The sequence below is a fragment of the Archocentrus centrarchus genome, chromosome 10, assembly GCF_007364275.1.
Source record: "Archocentrus centrarchus isolate MPI-CPG fArcCen1 chromosome 10, fArcCen1, whole genome shotgun sequence".
In the NCBI taxonomy this organism is placed as follows: domain Eukaryota; kingdom Metazoa; phylum Chordata; class Actinopteri; order Cichliformes; family Cichlidae; genus Archocentrus; species Archocentrus centrarchus.
This window is the reverse complement of record NC_044355.1, coordinates 24,677,128-24,701,190: the sequence shown is the minus strand read 5'-3', so window position 1 is coordinate 24,701,190 and position 24,063 is coordinate 24,677,128. Positions and strand designations below refer to the sequence as shown.

General features: G+C 41.8%; 2 protein-coding genes across 6 annotated transcripts; one reads left to right on the top strand and one right to left on the bottom strand.

Moving 5' to 3' along the window:
• Positions 1–399: 399 nt before the first annotated feature.
• zdhhc2 (zDHHC palmitoyltransferase 2) lies at positions 400–12,228 on the top strand. 5 transcript variants are annotated; one of them, XM_030738711.1, is made up of 14 exons: positions 400–689; positions 3,050–3,076; positions 4,759–4,853; positions 5,556–5,652; positions 5,832–5,901; positions 5,998–6,030; positions 7,008–7,128; positions 7,233–7,271; positions 7,457–7,589; positions 8,201–8,327; positions 9,766–9,858; positions 10,076–10,191; positions 10,786–10,854; positions 10,945–12,228. In XM_030738711.1, the coding sequence occupies exons 1-13, from the start codon at positions 563–565 to the stop codon at positions 10,824–10,826; spliced, it is 1,119 nt and encodes a 372-aa protein (XP_030594571.1). In that variant the 5' UTR covers positions 400–562; the 3' UTR covers positions 10,827–10,854; positions 10,945–12,228. The 5 variants fall into 5 exon arrangements, 4 of the variants coding, with proteins under 4 accessions (XP_030594571.1, XP_030594573.1, XP_030594570.1 ...); XM_030738710.1 differs by having other exon boundaries at positions 405–689; positions 5,532–5,652; XR_004020443.1 differs by lacking the exon at positions 10,076–10,191 and having other exon boundaries at positions 402–689; positions 5,532–5,652.
• Positions 12,229–12,277: 49 nt separating this feature from the next.
• Positions 12,278–22,820, bottom strand: cnot7 (CCR4-NOT transcription complex, subunit 7). The gene is made up of 7 exons (XM_030738714.1): positions 22,649–22,820; positions 21,911–22,034; positions 21,631–21,824; positions 18,271–18,432; positions 15,606–15,750; positions 15,361–15,471; positions 12,278–13,962 (listed from the first exon to the last, which is right to left on the bottom strand). The coding sequence occupies exons 2-7, from the start codon at positions 22,025–22,027 to the stop codon at positions 13,831–13,833; spliced, it is 861 nt and encodes a 286-aa protein (XP_030594574.1). The 5' UTR covers positions 22,028–22,034; positions 22,649–22,820; the 3' UTR covers positions 12,278–13,830.
• Positions 22,821–24,063: the final 1,243 nt, after the last annotated feature.

Below are 24,063 nucleotides of genomic sequence, written 5' to 3'. Positions count from 1 at the left end.
GGTACAACTGAGCTCACGGTCTTGTGTAGACTGGACCTATATTTGTAGTCCGTGCGTGTGCGTGTGCGTGCGTGCGTGCTCGGCAGTCGCGAGTCTGTCTGAACTTATTGAACCCATTTTCTGCGCGCGCTGAAAAATGTGCCAGGCTTGCAGCATCCCGCGGACGTCATGGCAACCTGTGGGGAGGCAGGCAGCAGGGGCGGCGAGGACTCTGAGTGTGTGCTTGAGCGCGTGCATAGGTGTGCGTGAGCCGTCTGATATGTTGTTGTAGTCTCTACTAGTAGCTGAGCAGGACGATCAGAGGGGAGAGCAGTACAGCAGCAGCAGCAGCAGCACCGGCGGCGGCGGCGGCAGCGGCGGAGGAGGAGGCATCAGAGGCGGGCGGGAGGCTGGTTTAGGATGTTGCGTCTGAGCTGTCGATTAGGCTGATCAGAGCCGGAGCTACGATGCAGTGACAGTCTACGGGAAGACACGCACATATACACGCGCGCACGCAGCGAGGGAGAAGAGGGGAGGGAGAGCACCACACGAATGCGCACGGGAAATGATCCGCTCCTAGACTATGGCACCGTCGGGCTCGCGTAGTATCAAGCGGGGCTGTCAGAGAGTTTTGTACTGGATCCCGGTCCTGTTCATCGCTCTCATAGTGGCGTGGTCATACTACGCGTTTGTTTTGCAGCTTTGCATAGGTAAGAATGAGCTGTCTCGATAGTACGGGGTTGATGTGTGTCTGCGTATGTGTGTGTGTGAGTGTGAGTGTGAGGAAAAAGGGGGAAATGCCCCTGGCTGGTGTGGGTTTTTGAAACACATTTCTCTTTCAGCAGTTTGTGGACGGGCTTGTTTTTTCTTCTTCTTTTGGCATGCAGAATAATGTCTTGCTGTTTACGCAGTGTGTGGACAGTCACATGACAACAACACTTCAGCCAGTTGTCAGCATATTGTTGCAGGCAAGTGAGAAATGTGTATTTGCACACTGAAACTGAAGGATTGTGCAACCTGTTTTTATTATGAAGTGGATTTTCATGGCATATATCACAGGGTGTAAGAATGGGATTAGACCATCTGTCTCAGTTCATCTGATTCTACCACCTCTACCAGCACTATCTTAAAGTCTCACTGTAATAGCTTCAGGTTCAATCTGTAGTAGCTCCATCATGTGAATTTGTATCCTCTAACACAAACGCCACCAGCATTATCTTGTAGACCTAAAGCTCTTATGGCTTTTGAGTCAGACCTCCTTCCTTCACTTCCCTCCAGCTGCCAAACATTGGATGGTGCGGTTACAGACAGCGAGCCCCCTCGGTGAACAGTGAACGCAAAGTTGACCTGGATTGTGAGTAACGGTTTCTAGGATGTCTCAGAGGAGTCTCAGCAGCCTACTCCTGTGCTCCATTTGGCAGATTGTCAGACCACTAGGAAAGAAAATCTGCTCTGTCAAAAAACAAAAACAACGACAACAAAAAAAGGGGACATGAAATGGAGAACATCTAATGAGACCAAACAGAAGCAAACACAGGAAGAGGCAGTTTGATGTTCTGGTTGATTGTTTCTTTATCTGATCTTCTCCAAATTTAGACAGAAATGAGAGTCAGTGTATGCCGAAGTCACAATGTCATGACACAGCAGCCAGATCCTGTCCCAGGATGAACCTTTTCTAGAATTACAGGTCACCATGTGTCTGCTGCCACCCACGAGACATCTTTCATTACTTCAGGGTAACAGAAAAGCAAAATCCCTGTTTGATCAGAGCTTTATTTATTTCTTATATATATATATTTTTAACCGTGTTGTTTTGCAGAACAACAGTGAAATTGTGATGCTCTCAGGTCACATGGGACGGGCAGATGAAAACAGCAGCAGCAGGGCAGGAAAGCGGCCGCTCAGGGCCAGCATGCGCTCTGCAGCCAGACACAGAGTCAGTTGTGTGAAAGTATCATCAGCTGATATGTCTCGCTCATCAGCTCATGTTAATCCCATTGTCTGGCTTACATAATTCACCCTGAAGCAATCTGCGGTTGACCCACTTTCTTTTAAAGCCCCCAACATCAGCCTTTGAACAATTGGTCTCTTAAAGATTGTTAAAGAAGTGAAATTGGGTGATATTTGGCTTCTTGGAGTCTGTTTTTGGAAATCCCTTTTATCAAGAATGCAAATGTGAAAAGGGAACGCTGATATGCAGGACCGATCATAGACATCAGTACATTTCTATGCACGTGTCCTTAATCAAACACACACTGTCGGACTCTGGGGCTTTTATGCTGGCATGGCAACATGCGCACAATTTTTGGCTGCGTGCCTCGATTCAGCTCCTTGGCTCACCTTTCCAGCATTCCATGTGTGTGTGTGTGTGTGTGTGTGTGTGTGTGTGTGTGTGTGTGTGTGTGTGTGTGTGTTGCTTTTACAGCCTAATTGCTAAAGATGGATGATTCCGTATGCTTAACTAATCATTGCTTTTAGGTAAATATAAAAAAAAAAAAAACACTAACAGCAAATCTCCCAACAGGTCTTCGCTTGCCTCTTTGAGGCCGGCTCTGAAGGTGTGTGCTTGTGCAGGTTTTTTGGAATGCTCATCAAGGCGCTCCTGTCAGCCTCCAGCTTCACCCGGTCCCTTCTGTGGGAATTCACACACACACACACACACACACACACACACACACACACACACACACACACACACACACACACACACACACACACACACACACACACACACACACACACTGTGCAGGATGCTCCTCTGTTTTTCACTACCTTTACTCGGTGCTTGGCTGTGGAGGAACAATGAGTCAAACTATTTGACAGGGAGCGTGTTGCATATTGATTTTGTGACTGTGTGGGATTGGATGTTGGAATGAAGGATTTACACAGTCAGCATTTCTCAGTTTTGCTGATTTCAATTCAGACGCTGACTGTCAGCCAACCGTATTGACAGTCACAGTCAAAAACGTGTGTAGGTCATCCCCGAGTTAAGGAAGAAAAACAACAAAAAACATCTACTTTTCCCACAGTCTGACTGTGTCTTTTTCCTTTTTCCTTTTTCATTCTTCAGAATCCATCAAAGACACAGGAGAAAAGGGTAAGTGCTTTATAATGCCATTTAACATCCCGAGGCTCATAAGACTCTTCAGCTGTGCTCTGTTTGTTAGATGTTGAACTGAGTGGCCTTCAGTCTTTGCAAAGGTAACCCCCAGGTGGAAGTGTGTCATTAGGTTTTTCTTTCATTAGGCTGTGTGTTTAAAGGGTTTTGTTTAGTGTGCATTTTACAGCCGCAGAATATGGAGATGAGTTCAAAGGCACCAAAAATTGTCAGCAGTGGTTCATTTTTAGCAATCTTTGCACACGGCTTTAAGGCTGGAAATGCTAATTTGTTGGCCAGCCACCCTGGTTCAGACTGAAATATCTCTGCAACCACTGGATGGATGGCATTCAAACATTCAGACTCTCCAGAGGATAAATCCGGATGACCGGTGGCTTTTAATGTCACTGTTAGATTAAATACCACCTATTAAAACAAAACAAAACAAAAAAAACCAAAAAAAAAACAGGTTCATGGCCAAATAATTTCAAAACATATGCAGCGTCAGGATTTTAGCATCATCACTGTGAGCGTGTCTCTAGTCTAGAACGATAAATTAACTTCATTGTCATGGTCTGAAGCGTGCAGTTACACAAAACTGATGTCAAATTCAATTTAATTCAGTTTTATTTATGTGGCACCAAATCACAGTAACAGTCGCCTCAAGGTACTTAATACATACAAAATGTCATAACAAAACTGTGGACAAATGAAAGTAAAAGGGTGCTCAACGAGTGTGCCCTCTGCTAGCGCCCTGTTTCAAAGTTTCAATGAAAGTGAGCTGCATCTTCTTTCGCCACAGTGGATCATCTGCCTCCATCTCAGCCTATCCCCAACATCCTCCCCCGTCACACCAACCCTCTGTATATCCTCCTTCACTACATGCATGAATCTTCTCTGTGGTCCTGCTCTTTTCCACTCTTTTATCCACTGTTCCTCCTCTGCACATGTCCAAACCATCTCAGCTTTGCCTCTCTGTTCAGCTGCTCAGCCTGAACTGTCCCTCTGATGTACTCGTTTCTCATCTTGTCCATTCTGGTCACAACCAGTGAAAATTTTAACATCTTCAGCTCTGCCACCTCCTGTCTTTTTATCAGTGTCACTGTCTCCACCCACTCTTCACCTCTCTTGTGCACTGTCCGAGCATACCTCCACCACTCCGGGCTCTCTTCCACCTGCTTCCTACCAAATATCATGAAATTCAGCTTGTTTTTTGCATAATTTTGTTGACAAACAGTAATGGCATACTTCCACCCCGGCTCTCACTTTAGTGGAGGAAATATTATGCCACGGCTGTGAAAGTCTGAAAGAGCTTCTCTGTAAATGGATTCTATGCCTCCAATAAAATTTCCATCAGCACACACTTAAGGCATCTTAAAAGTAATTAAGCTGGATGCTGAAGCCGTGATTATCTCAATGCCGAATTTATACAACTTGTTCGTTTAATCTGATTTCTCTTTGATTTGAATTTTTCCCACATATTTACACTGTTTCAGTGTGCGTAACAACAATGAATAATAATTACTGGAGGCTGATTACTTCTTTTCCAGTAAAAAAGACGAGACCTGATGCTGAATCACTAACATTATTCATGTTCAGTGAAGCTGCAGACTGTGAATAAATGGTTAAATGCGCACCACTGAAAACTGATGATGGTGTTCTTCTTGCTGTTTTGCTTGCAGTCGTATACTTGCTGGTGTACCATGTCATTTTCATCATGTTTGTGTGGGCGTACTGGCAAACCATCTTCACCAAGCCCATGAATCCCCTGAAGGAGGTGAGTGTGCCCGACTGTGACGCAGTGTAGACGGCTGGGATGATGAGGCACGGTGGGAAGTGAAGATGTAGGTTAGAGCTTCCCCGCGTGATTGAATGCTGCATTTAGACTAATAATACTTTCCAGTGGAAGTGCCTGGATCTGCACTCTTAATGGCTGTGATACTGACCACAGCACTTAAGCTTTCCAGGGGTGAATGCATGCATGCATCTTAAGAGAAAAGCCACCTTTGCATTTTCCTCTGAGGCAAAGCACATGTGCAGGCAATAGTCACCTCATATGAAGGCGTTCCTTTATGAGCTGCGATTGTTGGATCACTTGAGGATTTAGGAGATTGGAATAAAACTCCAATTTCACATGTGCTGTGCTGTTTGTTATTGTCACAGTTATTTGTTTCCAGAGTTCAGTCATAAATTGCATCGGTGGCGGCAAGGGCTCAGAAAAAGCCCAAAACAAATGGGAGAAACAGAGATACCCTTCACTGCCTGCTAAGTTGGGATTCACAGTAACAGAAATTCCCGCGTTACTGATTTTCAAACAGCATGCGGCTTTTCTGGCAGAATAATTGAATCCGTTCGGACAAATGCAAAGACATGGTAAACAGCAGTGATCAGAGATTGAACCGCTGATAAATCGCAGGTGTTGTTTGCCTTTCCCTCCGTGTTCTGCCCTACATAGTTTCACCTGTCCCACTCTGACAAGGAGCTGCTGGAGCGTGAAGACCGGGGAGAGTCTCAGCAGGAAATCCTGAGGAGGATAGCCAAGGATCTGCCCATCTACACCCGTACCAACTCCGGAGGTACAGTACGCCACACACAGCGCTGCTGATGCAGAACTACTGGAACAGTCTAGACTGACATGCAGCTCTCAGAGCTCATTTCAGCGCCTGTCACCTTGTTAGTCTGTGGTCAGGAGTTAGGAGAGGCTGCTGCTACTACTGCTGACGGCTGTGTGATTGAATTGGCTGTGTCTCCTCAGCAATCCGTTTCTGTGACCGCTGCCAGCTGCTGAAGCCTGATCGATGTCACCATTGTTCAGTCTGTGATAAGTATGGTTCCCTGTTTATGCACCTACAGAGAACAGACCACACAATACATAGCATCCAGGTGCAGTTTTACTGATGTCTCACCCTGCTGTGTTACAGATGCATCCTGAAGATGGATCACCACTGCCCCTGGTATGGACTGACTGTCTTTTATTTAACACACAATATTGGATTATTGATGCTGTATTGGTGTACCGCTGTACGCACATGCAGTTTTCTTCTTCAGTGATAGAAATTCCTTTTCAGTAAAGCCCCAAGGCATTCGATTTTCACTGTAATCCATCATACTCAAGATTGCACCACATTGCCCAGTTACATGCCCAGTTAGTAAACAGGCCTCTCAGCCCACAGTGCCCTAAAAGGAAATCATAAGAATCTCTAAAGTGCCAAAAAGAAGCAGCACTATGCAAAGCTAGTGCTAAATGTTCATAGAGCATTTAGGTGGAATTTTCCTTAACGTTAGCAGTATTTTCATCGTAACCTCTCACCATGTTCTGTGTTCCAGCTTTCATTTTTCTCTAAGTCGGTAAGGCCTTCTGGGAAACAAAAAAAGGTTTTCCATCCCTGATGTAGACGCATGAACAGCTTGATCTGATACTCTGAGCTACCAGCTGGTTCTGGCAGCAGAGGGAGACAAAACAAATCTGATTCCAGTCTGTGTCATTTTTTTCTAAAACATGATCAGCTTGTCTGTTCTCTTGTGAATAATGTGCCATATCTACCACACCAAAAAAACATGAGAATCAGTGGGACTTTTCCATTGGGCCATAAAGCAGTAGAATCTGGGAGATTGTTTATTCAGTTTCTTGGAGTGTAACCGCGTTCTGGTCTCTAATTGGTTAAAAGGACCAATGTTTATCACCTTGCCGCCTAATAGACTGTGTATCTTGACTTTTTGTTGAGTCTAAATGGATTTCAACATTATGCTATCAGCAATTTTTTTTTTAATGACCCCAAATACACACAAATGTATCAAATAGGTGCTCTAACAACTGATTTCTGTCTGCTTCATTCATTACCTAAAATTAATAAACCTGCTAATACATGTTGATGCAATGTAAAGCATCCATCAGCAGCCTGCATCCTTTCATATTTTCATTATATCACAGGGTAAACAACTGTGTGGGATTCTCCAACTACAAGTTTTTCATGCTGTTTTTGGCATACTCGCTACTCTACTGCCTTTTTATAACTGCTACAGATCTTCAGTACTTCATTAAGTTTTGGACTGTAAGTATGAACTGCTCATAATCTAATATGTGTGTGTGTGTTGCCTTTTAATTAAAACATGTTTAATCACAGATTAATGTTTATGTTTTACCTGTTTTCACAAGGCCGGAGGTAGAGCACATTTCCGTCTAAAAGAATACCTGGTATGAACCAACCAGTCTGTTATCGGTACTAAATTAGAGATTGATTTTCAAGCTTCCCTTAGAGCAGCTAGTTGAAGCCTCTGCAGTAGAGAACACCCACCAATGAGATTTAGTTCTTCCTTATGTCAGCTTTGTGCCGGTGTAGCTCTTTTAACATGTTTTTTCTTGCTGTTTTTTCCCCTCAGAAAGGCCTCCCAGACACTCAGGCAAAGTTCCACATCCTGTTTCTCTTCTTCTCGGCCTCCATGTTTTCCGTGAGCCTGGCCTCGCTTTTCATCTACCACTGCTGGCTCGTCTGCAAGAACAGATCCACTCTCGGTAGGTGGGGTACTTCATGCCCGCACCCGCGTGTGTTTGTGTGTTTTGAGTTTGACGCAGTGTTTGCAAAGCCTCAGCTGGACATCAGCTCTCTCTTCCCTAAGAATCTGCCTCCTCTGTTTGCACGATGTCATCTTTGCACTAATGATGAGGGATGCTTTATAGCATTTTTTCCCTCTGTCTGTCACCATTCTCATCAGTGCACTGACTTGATGAGCCTCTCTGGGCTGCTATCAGACAGAGGAGTTTCTCATTATGTGTGCACAGTGGCACACTTTGTCCCTGTGCGTTGAGGAGAGTGGATTATCCAGAGGAGTATGTTACAGTGTAATGCAAAGACACAAGGCTCGGAGCAGTAAGCAGCTTAGTAACAGACACTGATATGATGTTCAGTAGGAGAAGTCACACCTGAGGAAACAGTCAGAGATCTAGTTTTCCTGCAAAACAAAGACACTTTGATGCCGAGTTGTTTCCTTGATGCAGCAGTTCAGCCGGAGCGGCTTCTGTGATGATCTGCTGTTTGAATGAGCTCCGGTTTAAAATAGGAGATTGTGTAGAGATGGAGGAGGGAGAGCTGGATTTATCCTTCTTCTCCATGTTCGCTGTTTCAGAGGCTGTGCGTGCTCCGGTGTTCCGCCACGGCACGGATAAGAACGGCTTCAGTCTGGGTTTCAGTAAGAACTTCCGACAGGTCTTTGGCGATGAAGTTAAATACTGGCCAGTTCCTGTTTTCTCCAGGTGAGGTCATCGAAAACGTATCGAATAAAAGGCAAAGCATCCAACCCAGTCATAAATGATTAATGCCATTCTTATAAAGGTAATTTTACATTTTTATGAACCCTGATGACCTCTAATGTCTCAGGTCAGAGACTTAAGGCGCTGCTTCAAGATACCATAATGCGATCAGTAGAATTACAACCAACCCACACCTGCCTGGATGCTAATATTTGAATGAAAACACAATATCAGAAACATTTTTTAATGTTTTTTTTTTTCTGGCATCTCAAATAAAGACATAAAAACAGCCTCTTCAGAATGCTATTATTACATCATAACGAGCTCTGAATAATGCTCACGCACACATTTACACTTCAGTGAGTCATGCAGGGAATTCATGTCTATCTCTTTCATATTTACATCCTTCAGGCAATGTTGAAGGGGCGAGAAAAAAAAAAGGAATTTAGTCAATTATTTTAGCATATTTTAACACAGCATTGTCAAAGCAATCTTGAATGAATGGAGTCAGCGCTCAGCTCGGGGATTAGTGAGCACTGCCACTTAGTTTGAAACAAAATGGTTCAAAAGAGACACAAAGTCCCAGAAGAGACAACAGAGCATTAGATCTCGCAAAACAGCAACATCACCGCTGTGAATTGATGCAGATGCTCCAGTTTTGTAGTGTAAATAATATTATGACTACAGTTTTTTTGGCAGTGATGGCCACATTAACTGCAAAGTAAGAAGAATCTGAAAAATGGAACACACACTTCCTAGATAGTAACTACATGGAAAGCCATAGCACCTAAAAGAGTTAAAAAAAAAAATCCAAAAAACAGAGTCAAAGAGGTTCATGTCTGAGGCACAGGTGAAGTACACCTGTCAGTCACAGTAACCATGTCCCTGACTTTAAGCCATTATAACATTTAAATAGGTAATTTACAAACCCCTCCCTCCCATCGTAATGTTTTTATGAAGCGTTAAATTAGCCACAGAAACAAAAACCTTTTTTTGCCCCCATCTGTAAACGTGCTTATTTTTGCTGTAAAGTTGGGCTTTTTAACATTGGAGTCTATGGGGACTGGCCCCCTTTTGAAGGCAGCCTCAAGTGGCCATTAGAGGAACTGCAGCTTTTGGCATTTCACATTGGCTTCTATTTTCAGCCCTTGAGGCTGCTGCAGGGGTGTGACTAGTAGCTCTTTGGTGGTTAATGTTACCTAACAACACTGCATTGCATAACTTGCATTGCAGAGTCATTTTGCTGACTTCATCATCCACCTCTGCTTTAATGTTACAGTTTAGCATTTATTTTTATCCTATAGTTCCCAGTGGGCAAAAACATACACAGGTTTGCTTTAACACACTCTGCTTAAACTTAAACATGCATAATGTAAAAATAATTACAATCTGCAGTAACTGGCTCATAAAAAACACTTCTTCTCGTTTGGTGACTTTTCAGTTTAGGTGATGGCTGCTCGTTCCCAACCTGCCTGGTGAATCTGGATCCTGAGCAGCCCTCCTCCCCCACTGACTCCAACCCTCCCAACAAGAGGTGAGATGCATTAAATATGTGAACTCAAGTACTTCACAGAAACATGAGTCTGCACAACCGCGCGTCAGCCTATAGTGGTTTATCGTCTGTGTAGGTTTAATGATGCAGGGGGGAATCACCTTTTAGCTGTTAGACTATTAGTTATGGGCTTGCAGTTTTAAATTATAGGGCCAGTTTGAAAGAATTTTCATCCCTGGCTCTGTTTGTGTATTTTTAGTGCAGCAGAGGGCCGCCAGTTCCCCTCCAAACCACTTAGAGAAAGTCAGAGTCGACTGCTCACCAGCACCCCCTCCTGGTCTGAGAGTGACAGTGCAACAGACAAGGACAGGAAGGGTAAGATAAGATCTTAGTATGTATGGGGTTCTGTGTAACTGCTTCATAATAAAATACACAGTATTGTGCTAAAGTCTTGAGCCACGCTTCATTTTCAGTCCAGTCCTTGCACCTGACCATTTTCAGAGGAATGTTTTTTGTTTGGTAAGTCCCTGACCTATGAATCATTCAAGCACTTAAAAAAACACCTAACTCCCAGTGTTGTGTCTGCACGTAACAACTTGTTCTGATTTCTTTAGTTGAATCTATGAAAAATGCCAAAGATAACACAGTTTTGAAGACACTGTCAAACTGTGTCATCTTTGGCACAATTGGTGCATGCAATAGTATTTTTGCACCAACAAGGTGATTCCCAAAGAGCTATCAGCTGAAAACTTGGCATATCTTGGCATGGTGTGCAGTGTGGCCTTAAAAAAAAAACTTTCAAACTTATTAGAATTGTACAAACTCCATTTTTGCCTTTTATAACTCACTGCTCCTGTTTCCCATTTTCCAAGCAAAATATAAAGAAATGAGGTGTGGCTCAAAACTTACTGTAAGTAAAGATCTTTATGACCCATGTGATGGATAATGTTCCACCTGTGTTTGTTTCAGGTGCTAGTAACCCAGGGATGACCATAGAAAATGAGGCGTAACCACATCTGACACTTTCAAACCAGAAAAGTACGTTCACACTCATGCAGAAGTCATCCACCGAATCAGATTCATAATTTCATATGCAAAAATATCCAGTTTACTAGTTTTGTCTTGCAGGTCTGTGCTGCCCCCTCCTCGGTGTCCGTGCCTATCAGAACGTGATGTGGTGGTGACATCATGATATTTGTTGTTTTCTATAATGCACACTGCTTCTGAGAGTTTTACAAGACAAGCAAATGAGAGGAAATGAAAAACAATCGTCATCACTTATTTCTGTTATTGTTATCTGCTGCTGCCTGAAAACTCGAACAAGTCGATTGTATTTAAAACTGCATTCCAATTACCCCATTTTCTTCTTTTCTTTTCCTTTTTTTTTTTTTACACAAATAAGCACAGAGCAGCAGTGGAAGAGTGGACTTTTTGCACTTTACACACTGAATGAGCTGCTTCTCTACGTTGCAGTTCGTGTCTCAGAAACTCTCAGAAATACCTGCAAGTCTGTTGGTTTTATGTTATTCTCACAGTGTAGCACTTGAGTAGATGCAGTTTGCCAAATGTTTGCACTGAGTATAGATTAGTAGTGATGTTAATGTGCTATATAACTGACATTCCTTCAGCCATTTCTCATTTTCTTTTTTGTCAGTGAAGTTGTTTTTTTTTTGGAGGGACTGGGCGCAGGTTTATCCACCGACCATGTTGATTATTGTGGAAGTTGATGAAGTGATGCATGCTCTCATCTCAGGATGTCGACACAAAACCCCCTTGTGAAGTGAACATGCCCCCCCCCCCCCCCACACACACACACACCCCAAAAAAGTAGTTAATAGTAATTAAATTTCAATAAGGGCTCTGCTAAATCTTTATAGCATCATAAGTGAGGATGTTGCGGTCACACCTAAAAGCTGGTGGTGCTCTGTGCGCGCGACAACGTTCACGCGCATGCCCCCCCCCCCCCCGCCGCCAAATATCTCCTTCAGTACACGTCAAACTGCTGGCCAAAAGCTTTCTGACTGTTCCGTCTACGAAGGGCCCGCCAGCAAAAACAAGCCTCTGTGCAATGCTGCTGCAGATCTGTTCCCCATCAAAAAGCAGATTCTGTTGTGTTTTAATATCTCACATGTTGTGGATGTACTGCAGAGCAAAAAAGAAAGAAAAAGAAAAATCTGCTCCGGTCACTTTGTGTGGTCTATTTTGACCTTCTGGGGCTGCAAATGTTTAAACCATCACTGAAAATTAAAGAATGTATGCTTGTCTCAAAAAACAAAAAAAGAAGCTTCATAGTGACAGTCTATGTTTGATCTATTTTTCTATTCTTCTCTCTGTATGATTTAAATATGGATGTGAGAGGCAATGTACTGTACAGTTGTGATGCCTTATAAGAATAAAATGAGCTCATCTTCAGTCTCATTCAATTCTTTACTGGAAGAACGTGGAGCCATTGAAAGATATGATGGTAGAAAAATTTCAAGCCTTTATTTACAAAATAATCTAAAAACATTCCTCTGTAGTATTGCATATTCTTCTTCGACTCTGTTACAGTATGAGAGAGATGTACTGCACAAAGAAAGAAAGAAGTGCTTCAGCTGTCAAGTTTCTGCCGCCGAGGGAGGTTAATAAGCCGTGAGCCTACACTTCAACACACACCTATGCAAGTTCAGGGTATTATTCAACAACACAGCATTTATTCTTTTGTTGTTTTGTACACGCGGCTGTTTCACGCAGCATGAATGAACTGGAAAGTAACACATGAAGGAAAACGAAGAGCACAAAAAAAGTGTAATCCCAAGGTCAGAACTACAAGTGAAGCCAACTCCTGTGGAACAAAGATGCTTGTTAAAAAGCACCATCACTCAAGGTTTCTGCTTCTTTTATTACAACACTAAACTCGAGAAACTTCAATTAAAATGAAAATGTACTCTCAACAGAGTAGTTCCTGGTAACCTCAGCTTGTCCTACAGCTGGATTTTTCCTGTTATCAACGTTTTTCAGTAACTTTAGCGTGGCTGACCATGTGGAGAGGTGATACCTCTGTCCATATGTGTAACTGCCAATGAGGGTGTTTGCATGCATGATCAATGAAAACCATCTGTATGCATCTGGGTACATACTATGCCACTAAGCTGAGATTCCCCATAACTGTAAAAATAAAGAAACTGCATCCACTTGCTTCATCGTCCGCACCAGTTCAGTGGTTAAAGGCTTATCACAGTGGGATTAGCTCTTATTCAGGTCGTTATAAACTCAATCTTTATGGGGACCAATTAGAAAAGTCCTCAAGATTCGAGTGCACGTCAACACACTCAGCTATTAGAGAGGCAATGTGTGTGGTCTTAGTGTTGAATGGAGCAACTAGTCAATGCCAATAAATTAAAAAGTTAAACAATAAGAATGCAGGTATTTTTAAGGCTGAGCGTGGTGAGAGTTGTGATAGTAGTTTTACATGTTCACAATGTAAAATGGGAACATAGAAAAGGCAACAAAGAGGCCAGAGAGAGAGAGAGACAGACACACACACACACACACACACACACACACACACACACACACACACACACACACACACACACACACACACACACACACACACACAGGAAACATTTTCAGCTTTCCTTATAAAACCAGGTTAGAGCTTTAAAGTGCAAAACATTTCTACAGAACACTTTAGGAAAACTAAAATCCCATCTTATCAAGCATGTTAAATTTAACTGAATCGACCACACTATCTACGCCGCCTCTTAGGAATAAAAGACTAAACTCAAACACATGCAGCTGCTGCATGTGTGAGGACAGCTGTGATTTTTTTTTTCTTCTTTTGGACCATCATATTCATTGGTCTAAGGTGAGCAGAGCCTATGAGAAACTGAGAAAACAGCTTGCTAAACGATGCATGTGTATGTTATTTTCGTCTTCTGTTATTATTGTCACTCAGGTGTCGGAGCTCGGCGTCGGTGCCGTGCTGACTGAGGATGTGATGTGCATGATGGGAAGAGTTGCGGAGTGATGTCACGACTGCTGCTTGTTAGCTTCTTCTTCATAAGCGTTTCCAGTTCCGTTCTGGACGTAGGCGGAGCCCGAGCCGAGCCCATACAAGTGACCGCAGTACTTTGCGTCATCGATATGATCCTCAAAGAACATCTGTGGGAAGGATCGTAAATAGCAGAGGACATGTTCAATGACAAAACACACAACAATGCAACTGATTAGGGGTTCTTCAACAGGACGACAGGCTCAAAGTGTGAAAAGTGATGATAATATTAAAGTGCCTTAAACCTGTATTATTTGGTGTGGCCAGCAGGGGGCGGCTCCTCTGGCTGCAAAAAGTTTAACTGAACAGAAGCCTATGCAAAAACCAGCCCACCACTTACTTGATTTATGACCACAGTAAAAGCGTCACTGACCAGTTCATGGTCTCAAATGTTAGTTTCAAGTCTTACTGAATACATCATGATGTTCATTTTGTAAATTATGGTCCAAATTAGTGTAAAGAAGGATAAGCTTTAGGCCGTGGCTACCCTACCATATGAGTGTGAAGGTCTTTAGCCTCAAAAAATACACTGTGACAAATCACTAATTTTTGACTTTATGTCTTATTTCATAGCTAATAATGCCTTAATTGAAAAATCCAAATTATATATGCAAAGACAAAATCCCTGATACAAACACTTTAAGCGACTGTTTCAAAATAAAAGCCCCAGGGTCACAGGGTCTCCAGTATGGAAACCTTTATTTTCCCAACAGCGCTTTGACTGCAAAATTTGCTGGACGACTGAATGCAGCCACAGCCAGAGTGGGTTGTTTCTTAGCCTGCCTCCATGTATGATGCTCTTTATACAATTAGGCCCAGTTTTGGACATTGAGACAATTTCTTTTTTTTTTTTGGCTGTAATGTTTTCTCTATACATCACCACAGTAGATTTTATCAGTTGGTCAAACAAATAGACTGTGGCTGATGTGCAGACTTTCAGCTTTAATTCACCGGTTTAACAAAAGTCATCACCATCAGAGACTGAGGTTTTTAACCAGCTACATTTTTTAATGTGTTTAATACATCTGGATTTTGGGTTGACAACATCCATCTTCTGTTTATCCAATTTAAGGCATTCAGGGTTGGGGGCAACATCCTGTCACAGGGCTAACACAGAGAGAAAGAACCATTCACACGCACATTCACACCTAGGGGCCATTTAGAATCACAGATTAACCTAAATCCACGTCTTTGGACTGTGGGAGGAAGGCGGGATACCCAGAGAGACGCAGACACAGGGACAGCATGCAAACTCCACACAGAAAGGCTCTCGTGGATTTGAACCCAGGACCTTTTTGCTGTGAAGCAACAGTGCTAATCACCGTGCTGCCTGTGCTGGGTCGACAACATGTTGAACTATATTTAAAAATATAATCTTAGAAATAATCCACACATCAGTCACAGGGAAGTGTTACTAGGTCTGACCTAGTAAGATAAGTCAACACATTTAACTGGGTCCTTGTTTAGACTCCCTCCACTAAGTCCACTCTCTTACATGAGGCACGTACCTCTCTCATCTTGAAGAAAGCCATGCCTGTGAGTAAAGAATCAGAGCCGGCCTGATGTTGTGGTCCAATCCTCTCCAGCTCCAGTTGCTCAGCTACTTCCTGAAGCCCACCCTGAAAGCAACACACCTGAGATCAGTGCAGGCAATCGAAGTAAAACCTGAGGGATTGCATCAGAAATCAAGGTGATTAAAATAATAAAGAAGGAGATGCTCTGTGCATGCTGCCTCTAATATTTATCAAAGCACCTTCAGATTTTTACAGCTCTTCATGAGGTACTTGACATCGTAAATGACTGGGAAGTACAGGCGAAGAATCTCAAAGAAGTCCACCTCCTCCTCAGGAAGGTTAGCGTTGGACAGAATCTTAATCAGGTATCCGAAGTCATAGCCACTGTAACACACACACACACACACACACACACACACACACACACACACACACACACACACACACACACACACACACACACACACACACACACTTTAACAAAGTTTTTAAGAGCACACAGCAGCTGGTGTCAAATTACTTTATCACTTTCAATCTTCAAGGAAACAAAGATAACTAAGGCTTTTGAAATATCTATAAAAACACACTCTAGTTATAAATTCTATACTGACAGAGAAAACTAAATATAAAGAGGATGAATAAAAGAGGCACTCGAGCTGATGTCAGCAATGTTTCAAACCTGACCTTTGTTTCATATCCAAACTCTACTTTTCTTTAGTTTGCCATGGAGACACAGGAGGAAAAAACGGAGTTTGAAATGAAAATGTTAAGCAGAAGATGAACAAGAGCGCTGCTGAGCGGGTGCCAACGCTCGGCTGTTTTGAATTCATAATGGGGGGAAGGGGGAGGAGTCAAAGTGCTGTTATAGTCAGTGAACAAGCCTGAACACTATGCATCTGTGGTATAAATTTGAGCATCCTAGGTCACGTCGTTTGCGAGTTATGGCCAATACCTGAAAAATAGCTGAGCTATAAATGGCTTTGTCCAGAGAGAGCAAAATTCCATAATGAAAGAACAGCAAATGTAACAGCAAAATGTTAATCTACTGTATACAGTACTGTGGAAAGTCTTGACCCACCCTCATTTCTTTATAGTCTGCTTGGAAAAAGGGAAATAGGTGCAGTGAGAAGAGCAGACAGACATGGAAATACAGCATATAAAGCAAAAAGAGTTTCTACAATCCTCACAGGCTTGAATCAGTGACTGAGAGTCTTACACCGACAGGTTTTTTTTCTATCCAGGTTTTACTGCTTTTACTGCATTGGCAGTGTGTTTGAGATCACTGTCATGCTGAAAAATGAAGCCGTTGCCAATCAGACTGGATCAAAATCTGATGGTACTTTTCTGTGTTCATGATTACATCAATTTTACATGATCTCCAACACTACTGGCTGAAATCCAGCACCAAACCATGACAGAGCCTCCAACGTGTTTTACAGATGGCTGCAGACACTCACTGTTGTACCTCACTCCTGACCTCCTCTGTACATACATTTGAGCCAAAAATTTCTAATCTGGATTCATCACTCCATCAGACCTGTTGCCACTGATTTTCAGCCCAGTTCTTGTGTAATTTGGCATACCTCAGCATTTTTGACTTGTTTCACTTCCTTAGGAATGGCCTGTTGATAGAGAGCCTTCCACTGAGGCCATTTCTGATGAGGATTCAGTGAACAGTAGATGGATCAACTGACGGTCCTGTGTTAAGTCTCTGCTGGATTTTTTCCTGTTTCATGAAGGCAAGACTTTCATTTTGCTGTAGATATTTATTTATGCCTCCCACTTCTCCTTTTGTTCTTTTAAGGATAAATGTATACATACTAAATTATTAAACATTTCTAGTTCTACTCTGATTGAGCATTTAAAGCGCTTTATACAACACATTATACATTCAGCCCTTTGTTCTACATCTAAGTGCTTTCTATCTTTCTAACATTTGCACACACATTCACACTCCGATAAATACACCAGGAGATACTGAATACATGGTTCACTATCTTGCTCAAGGATACTTCAGCATGCAAACTGGAGCAGCCAGGAATCGAATCACCATCCACAATTTGGATTAACCTCCTGAGCCACAGCCACCCCTTGAAGTATTACAAGGTATACTAAGTACTATATTACTACTACTATAATGTTTTCGGCTAATACCTTTTTAATACTGTTTTTTGTGACAGGCTGCAAGCAACAAAGTGCCTAAAGATACAATTTCATATGGGTTCTATGCCAAGTTGGTTATTGATGTGTAGACAACACTGGCTCATCCCTTGAGTTAGGTGCCCCTTTACGTTTGAATGATTCATAGGTCAGTGTTAAGTGGCTTAACAAACAACAAAAGCTCTAGAAATGGTCAGGTACAAGGACTGGACTGAAAATAAGTGAAAAAGCAGCCAGTGTCCAAAGAAAAACTTTGAAAGACCTTCAGAAAGCTGGAGAACGATTGCTCAAGAAAACCTAAATAAAATGATAAAGTCTGGCTCCTCAGGAAAAAAATATAAATAAATAAGGGGTGGCTCAAGACTTCGGTGCGGTACGGTATTTTTTGTATTAGTGTGTTTGTTTTAAAATAATCATAGCACTGCGTAACATCTCATTATTTTTAATTACAAGACAAAACTGCTCTATAGCAAACAAATTTTATTTCAAATTGAATGAACCTGATTGACATACGTTGTTGTCATGTGTACTCAACATGACATAAACTAAATGCTATACCCTGTCAAGGCGATTGTGGAAATCGGGTTATGCTGCCATATTTCAAGATAGCTGTGTATAAAATAGGTATAGACCTGTTTCACAGCAGCTATTTGGATGTGAAATAGTAGGCAAACACAAGTGTTATTAATGACATTACTAAAGGTTTAAGTCAGTTTAGATTTATTGGTGCAAACAGCAGAATACCTGTGAAAAGACAGCCACTTGACTCCATCGCAAAGCACCACACCTGATGTCATCAGCAGCTCTGCAAAGTAAAGTGTCTCGATGCCTTCGTCCTCGTGCTTCTTGAACTGAATCCCTGAAGTGGTCAGGAGCTCAATGGAGTCCTGTGCATACATATCTTCTCTAAGGGGGAAGACAACCACAAACAACAAAGGACAATTATATAGGATAATTAGGTAAGAGGTCACTAATCAACAGTTTGAATTTAGGGATCTGAATGTTGCTCCTGAATGACAAACTGCTCATATGAAATTTTTACTAAAATGCATGAACAACAACAACTGTAAAATTCATCACTGTTTGTAGCTATAGTAAATATGTGGCTTACTAGTCAGTCTAATGCAGTGGTTCTCAAATCCAGGCCTCGTGGCCCAGTGTCCTGCAGGTTTTAGATGTGTCCCTGATCCAACACACCTGAATCAAATGGCTGAATTACCTCCTCAGTATGCAGTCAAGTTCTCCAGAGTCCTGCTAATGACTTCTATATTTGACTCAGGTTTGTGGAAGCAGAGACACATCTAAAACCTGCAGGACACTGGGCCACGAGGCCTGGATTTGAGAACCACTGGTCTAATGTCTCATCTGTGTTTGTCTCATCTTTATGTAAGCTGAGACACTCAACTCAGGTTTAATGTGGCCAGTTATTATGTGGGGGTAGAAAAAGTATACTGTATATTACATCAAAGTGCTAAGTCTCAGCATGAATTTGAGTAGGTTTATATGAATACTGCAAGACTTGTGAGGGAGATATAGCCCTTTAACACATTGTACCCAAACTGCAAGAGTTGCAGTAAAAACATGACAAATGAAGAAAAACACAGAAATGCACCAGATTAGCCACAAAACAAACAAACAAAAAAAAAACCCCAGTTGTTTGCCAAAAATCAGTAAACTGGGTGTCTTCTGGATTAGCAGAAAAAAAAAATATGCAAGTTATGATTGATCCTAATGAGATAGGCATACAAGCTTTTCTTCAAGAAAAGACTCCTTCACCACAACTTGAGAGGTTTCACCTTAAGACGCACACAACTGACAGACTTCAGATGCAGAAAGGTCAGGCTGCAGTTCATTTTGTGCCAAAAAAAGAGAAGTAAAGTAGCATTGTGGATCAAACCAAAAATTCCTCTCTTAAAATGATGGCGAGTCTGAAGAAAGGGAAAAGCTCACGACATAAAGCACCACATCGTCTAACACTGAAGGGCTTCTGTTGGGCTTCCAAACACCCTGGCTCAATGGTATTTATTGATGATTTCACTGCTGGCAGATGTAATAAGATGAACGCAGAGGTGTACAAGAACCTTCCTCTGTCTTTTACATTCAGCCACTTGCATCAAAACCTGTTGGACATTTTATTATTCAGCAGGTCAACAATCCTCTACATAAAACCAAAGAGCTTTCAAGAGTGAAGAGACGGAAAACTCTCGACTGGCCGAGTCAGCCCTCTGATTGCAATCTGACTGAGCTGCATTCCAAAAGGCAGCAGCAGAAGCTGAAAATGTGTGCAGCAGAGCAGTGGTCCCCAACCTTTTTTGCGCCACGGACCGGTTTAATGTCAGACAATATTTTCACAGACTGGCGTGGTGGACAAATAAAACAAAATACATGATACAACCGGCATAAAAACTGATATTTCCTAAATATAATAAACATGAATCCACTGTGTACTTGCATGCATCCTACAACATTGCAACAACAACACAAGTAACATCCTCTCTGCCCCCCACGCACTCTAGTCACCATTGCTTTCAAAATAAGATACACAGCAAAAACAAAGTGTATGAAAAATACAACTCACTGTAACGCCAGTGTGAGTCCTCAGCTTATTTCTCTGCAACTCATTTTTGCTAGCTTGTGGGTTGACTGGGACTGGCCTCACTAACTATCAGCCGGCACACCAATACACTGTCAGAATCCCTACAGTAACAGCAAGATTGATTTCACATGGAGTGTGGCTGCAGAGCCGCTGTGTCGTGTGCCGTAGAGTGTCAGCTTAATGCTTGGCTGGGGCCACCTCACTGCCGTCCCCGGTGTTGCTAAATATAAATGGTAAATGCACTAGTTCTTACATAGCGCTTTTCTACTCTAGTTGAGCACTCAAAGCACTTTATACGAGCGTTATGTAAGTCAACCAACCTAGTTCGTTAGACAGGCACAGAACGAGTGAAGCTTGTGGGTTTAATTTTATCGGTGATGTATCACATGACTGAAACAAGCGCCTTGACATACGTCAAGAGTCATGGATGGAACAGAAAGAATCCGCCCATTTTTCAAAACATAATTTAGACTCAGATAATAAATGAAACCGGAATAATTTAAGTTATTCTTTCAGTGTGGCCCGGTACTAAATGACCCACGGACTGCTACCAGTCTGCAGCCCGGGGGTTGGGGACCTCTGCAGGAGAGGACTGGGAGGTCATCATCAGGGAGGTTACAGAGGTAATAAAACTGCAAATATTAATGACTGTTTGATTTTCTATGCATCTGTCCAATTACGTTTGAGCACCAGGTCTCACTTCTTTCTATATTGATGTAATACTCATAGTAAAGCTGAGACTTGGCAGTGCAGTGTAGTATTAGTTGTTTTATTTCAAACTCAATGTGCATAAAGACACAGTGTGCAGAGCAAAAAAAGTTAACAGTCAGGCCTGTGTGTTAAAATCAGTCATGTTCTGTTAAAGGTGGAGTGCAGGACTTTTACACAGAAATAAACAAACGTATTTTACATTGAAGCTCTTTTCAAATATCAGGTAACTCTCTCAGCATTTTTTAGTGACATAGAAGGCTACAGTGGAATACTGTGTAGTGACAACAGTGATTAAGGGCAAGGCAGAGCCTGTGCTATGAAGCTGCAATGATGTTTGCTCACTGCCAGAAGGGGCAGACAAAATGTCCACACCTCAGGTTTAACTGTAAATTTGCATGCATCTGAATCGAGAAAAATACTTTCTGAACAATAAAGGATTTTTGTGGCCTGTGCAATACTTGTTTTTAGAGAGTCAAAAACTGATACTTTGCACAAGAGTTATACTGGCAAGGGAAAACAACAGGGTCTGTATTTATCAACTATCCAGAAATTACAGTATTTTACTGCACTATCTTTTCAGCTGGAGTGAGAGCTATGTTTTTAATATGCTAAAGAAAGATCTGGGAGTACTGTAAACAATGAAGTTACAGCATCTTTGTATAGTAAGTAAAAAAGAAAAAAGGTTTTACTATTTGCACAAACTGATGGGCCAATATCAGCTGGTAACATTGGCTGATCAATCGGTCTATCAGGCACTAGTGACAATAAAACAGACTGAGACAGGATGGCAATCTTACGTGAGGTTAAACTTAAAATTGAACTGCCACGTTGATGTCCCGGGTGGGTAGTCCCCCTGCTCGTTCATAAATGTGAGGCCCAGCTGTATTATCTTGAGCAAATCCACATTGCAGCGCAGTAATTGGTACTGATAGTCAGCGTTGCTTCTGAACTCTCCGATCGGCCTGGCCACAACACCTGGAAACTCTGTGTCCTGCAAGCAGACGAGTCACTATGAACAATGGAAATCTGGGCAAGGGGAGGGTCAGACAGTGGACTATGCCTATGTGCACCACTCACCATGGCAATGTAGTTGTACTTTCGAATGACATGTCGGATCCTCTTGAGCTCCTCCTCCAGGTTGTTGGCCCAAACCTCACATATTCTTTGGCTGTGATCCACAGTAGCTGCGGGCATAGTGCCACTTCACCATGCAAGGAGACAGAGAATTGTATTGGAATATAAGCAGAACATCTGGATCTCAGTAGAGCAGGATGTGGTGGATAGGTGTGCTGTCACAGGTCACTATACTATATTAAACAAGTGCACTTTAACACCTGAGGTAAAGACAGAAGGATTTGTGACGCTCCTGTGTTAGGCACAGGAAATGATTGCAGCCTGCTTGTAGCACACCGGGGAAGCTAACTTTACCGGCAGCTAGTGCTTCTATACAAGTACAGTGTATGCTAACTCTTGTTACATATAGGGAAACACACACAGTGGGAGGAGCAGCTATCTAGTCAAGACGAGCAGGACGGGCTTAGCCGACTGCTTCTCGCATTAGCTCGGCAGCACTTCGGCTAGCTAGGTTACTGCAACAGTTAGCAGGCTGCAGAACTAGCATTACTGAACAGGAGCAGGAGGAATGGAGGCTCTCTAATGCGCCAAAACAGCTTCTGGAGGTGGACAGCTAGCTCACAGAAAACCGAGACTGTGTGCAGAACATGAGAGAACCTGGCGCAAGCACGCGCACGCACACACACATATACTCAGCGCCACTTTGGTATAGCAAAGGTGAACGTAGCTGCGTTAACTTACCGTTCCCCAAACCGGGCAGGTGTGTGTTTTAAGCGTGTACTATCAGAAAACTGTTAATTTGTTCCACGTTATTGTGTCAAGGGGGTTTCCGCTAACTTTTAAATACTTTATATTCAGTATGGTACTGATGTCAACCTACGGCTGCCATCATAGCTGAGCCTACAACTGGACGTCATCACGCAACACGGCAACGTCATATACGCACATGCGTGTAGGACGTTTCACTATATTGAACTTGAACTTTTTAAAAATATATTTAATCAAAGTAGGAACACTAAATCAGGCTTTGTTTCATACGAAGTATGAGTAGGAGTATTAACAAATTCATACATTAAGAAAAATGTTTTAAATTGTGTATTTTGAGAATAAAGTCAAAATTTTGAGAACAAAGTCAAAATGTGGAAATTAAAGTTGTAATTTCAAGTCAAACAACTGCAACGGCTGCTACACCTACAGACGGGCTATGTTGAATCACAAGACACAATAAGACAGCTGATCAAGTTGTTTCACTAACTCATCTATCCAAGGCATTTTGCTGTGGCAGTTATTTCACTTGAACTGACAACTTTAATCACCACAATTCGACTTTATTCACAAAATTTCGACTTTATTCTCAACATTTTTTGTGGTGCCTACTACAAAAAAAATCCTTCTGACAAATCAGGTAAAGCTGATCCAAAACGTAAAGAATCACATTCTGTTAAAAACGTCTCAAAACTTACTCCCATCTTGTGATTTTTACGCATGTGGTGGAAAGATGTTCGAACATGTTCTCTAATTTTGTTGTTTACAATAGAAATATATTTGGTTATTATTGTGACAAAGATGCAGCGTTTCATCCTATTAATCTAATACTGCTCCATGCCAATTTCCACACTCACGAATTTTCCTTATGTATGCAATAATACATGCATACAATTAATTCCTTACTCTTAAAAGGCCTTTAAATTAATTTATTGGTATTTTCTTCTTCCTGTTTTGTCCTTTTTCTCTTTGACAGTGTTTTGTTTCTGTGATTATGCTACATGTACAATTATGATATGTTCCTGGTTTCATATGTTGTTTCTTAAGATAAAAAATACTTTATTATTTGTTTGGCAAATTATTTTGTTACAAAATAAATACATAAATAAGAACACAACATAACAAAAAGCTTAAATAAGTAGGATGGTATATACCCGAATAACATAAATGTGGCCAAACAAATATCTAAATAAGCTTAAAAATAACTCATCTGAAATTCTAAGAAATATAATAAGTTTATATTTAATTACAAATATTAATTATTACATAATTTATGACAAGTAAGTAGTTAAAAATAAATGTAAAAACTGAATTTAAAATGTGCACTAAATGTGGTAAAACAATAAAGTTTGTGGAAGGAAAAAAACAACCAGTGAGCTCAAAGTGCTCGC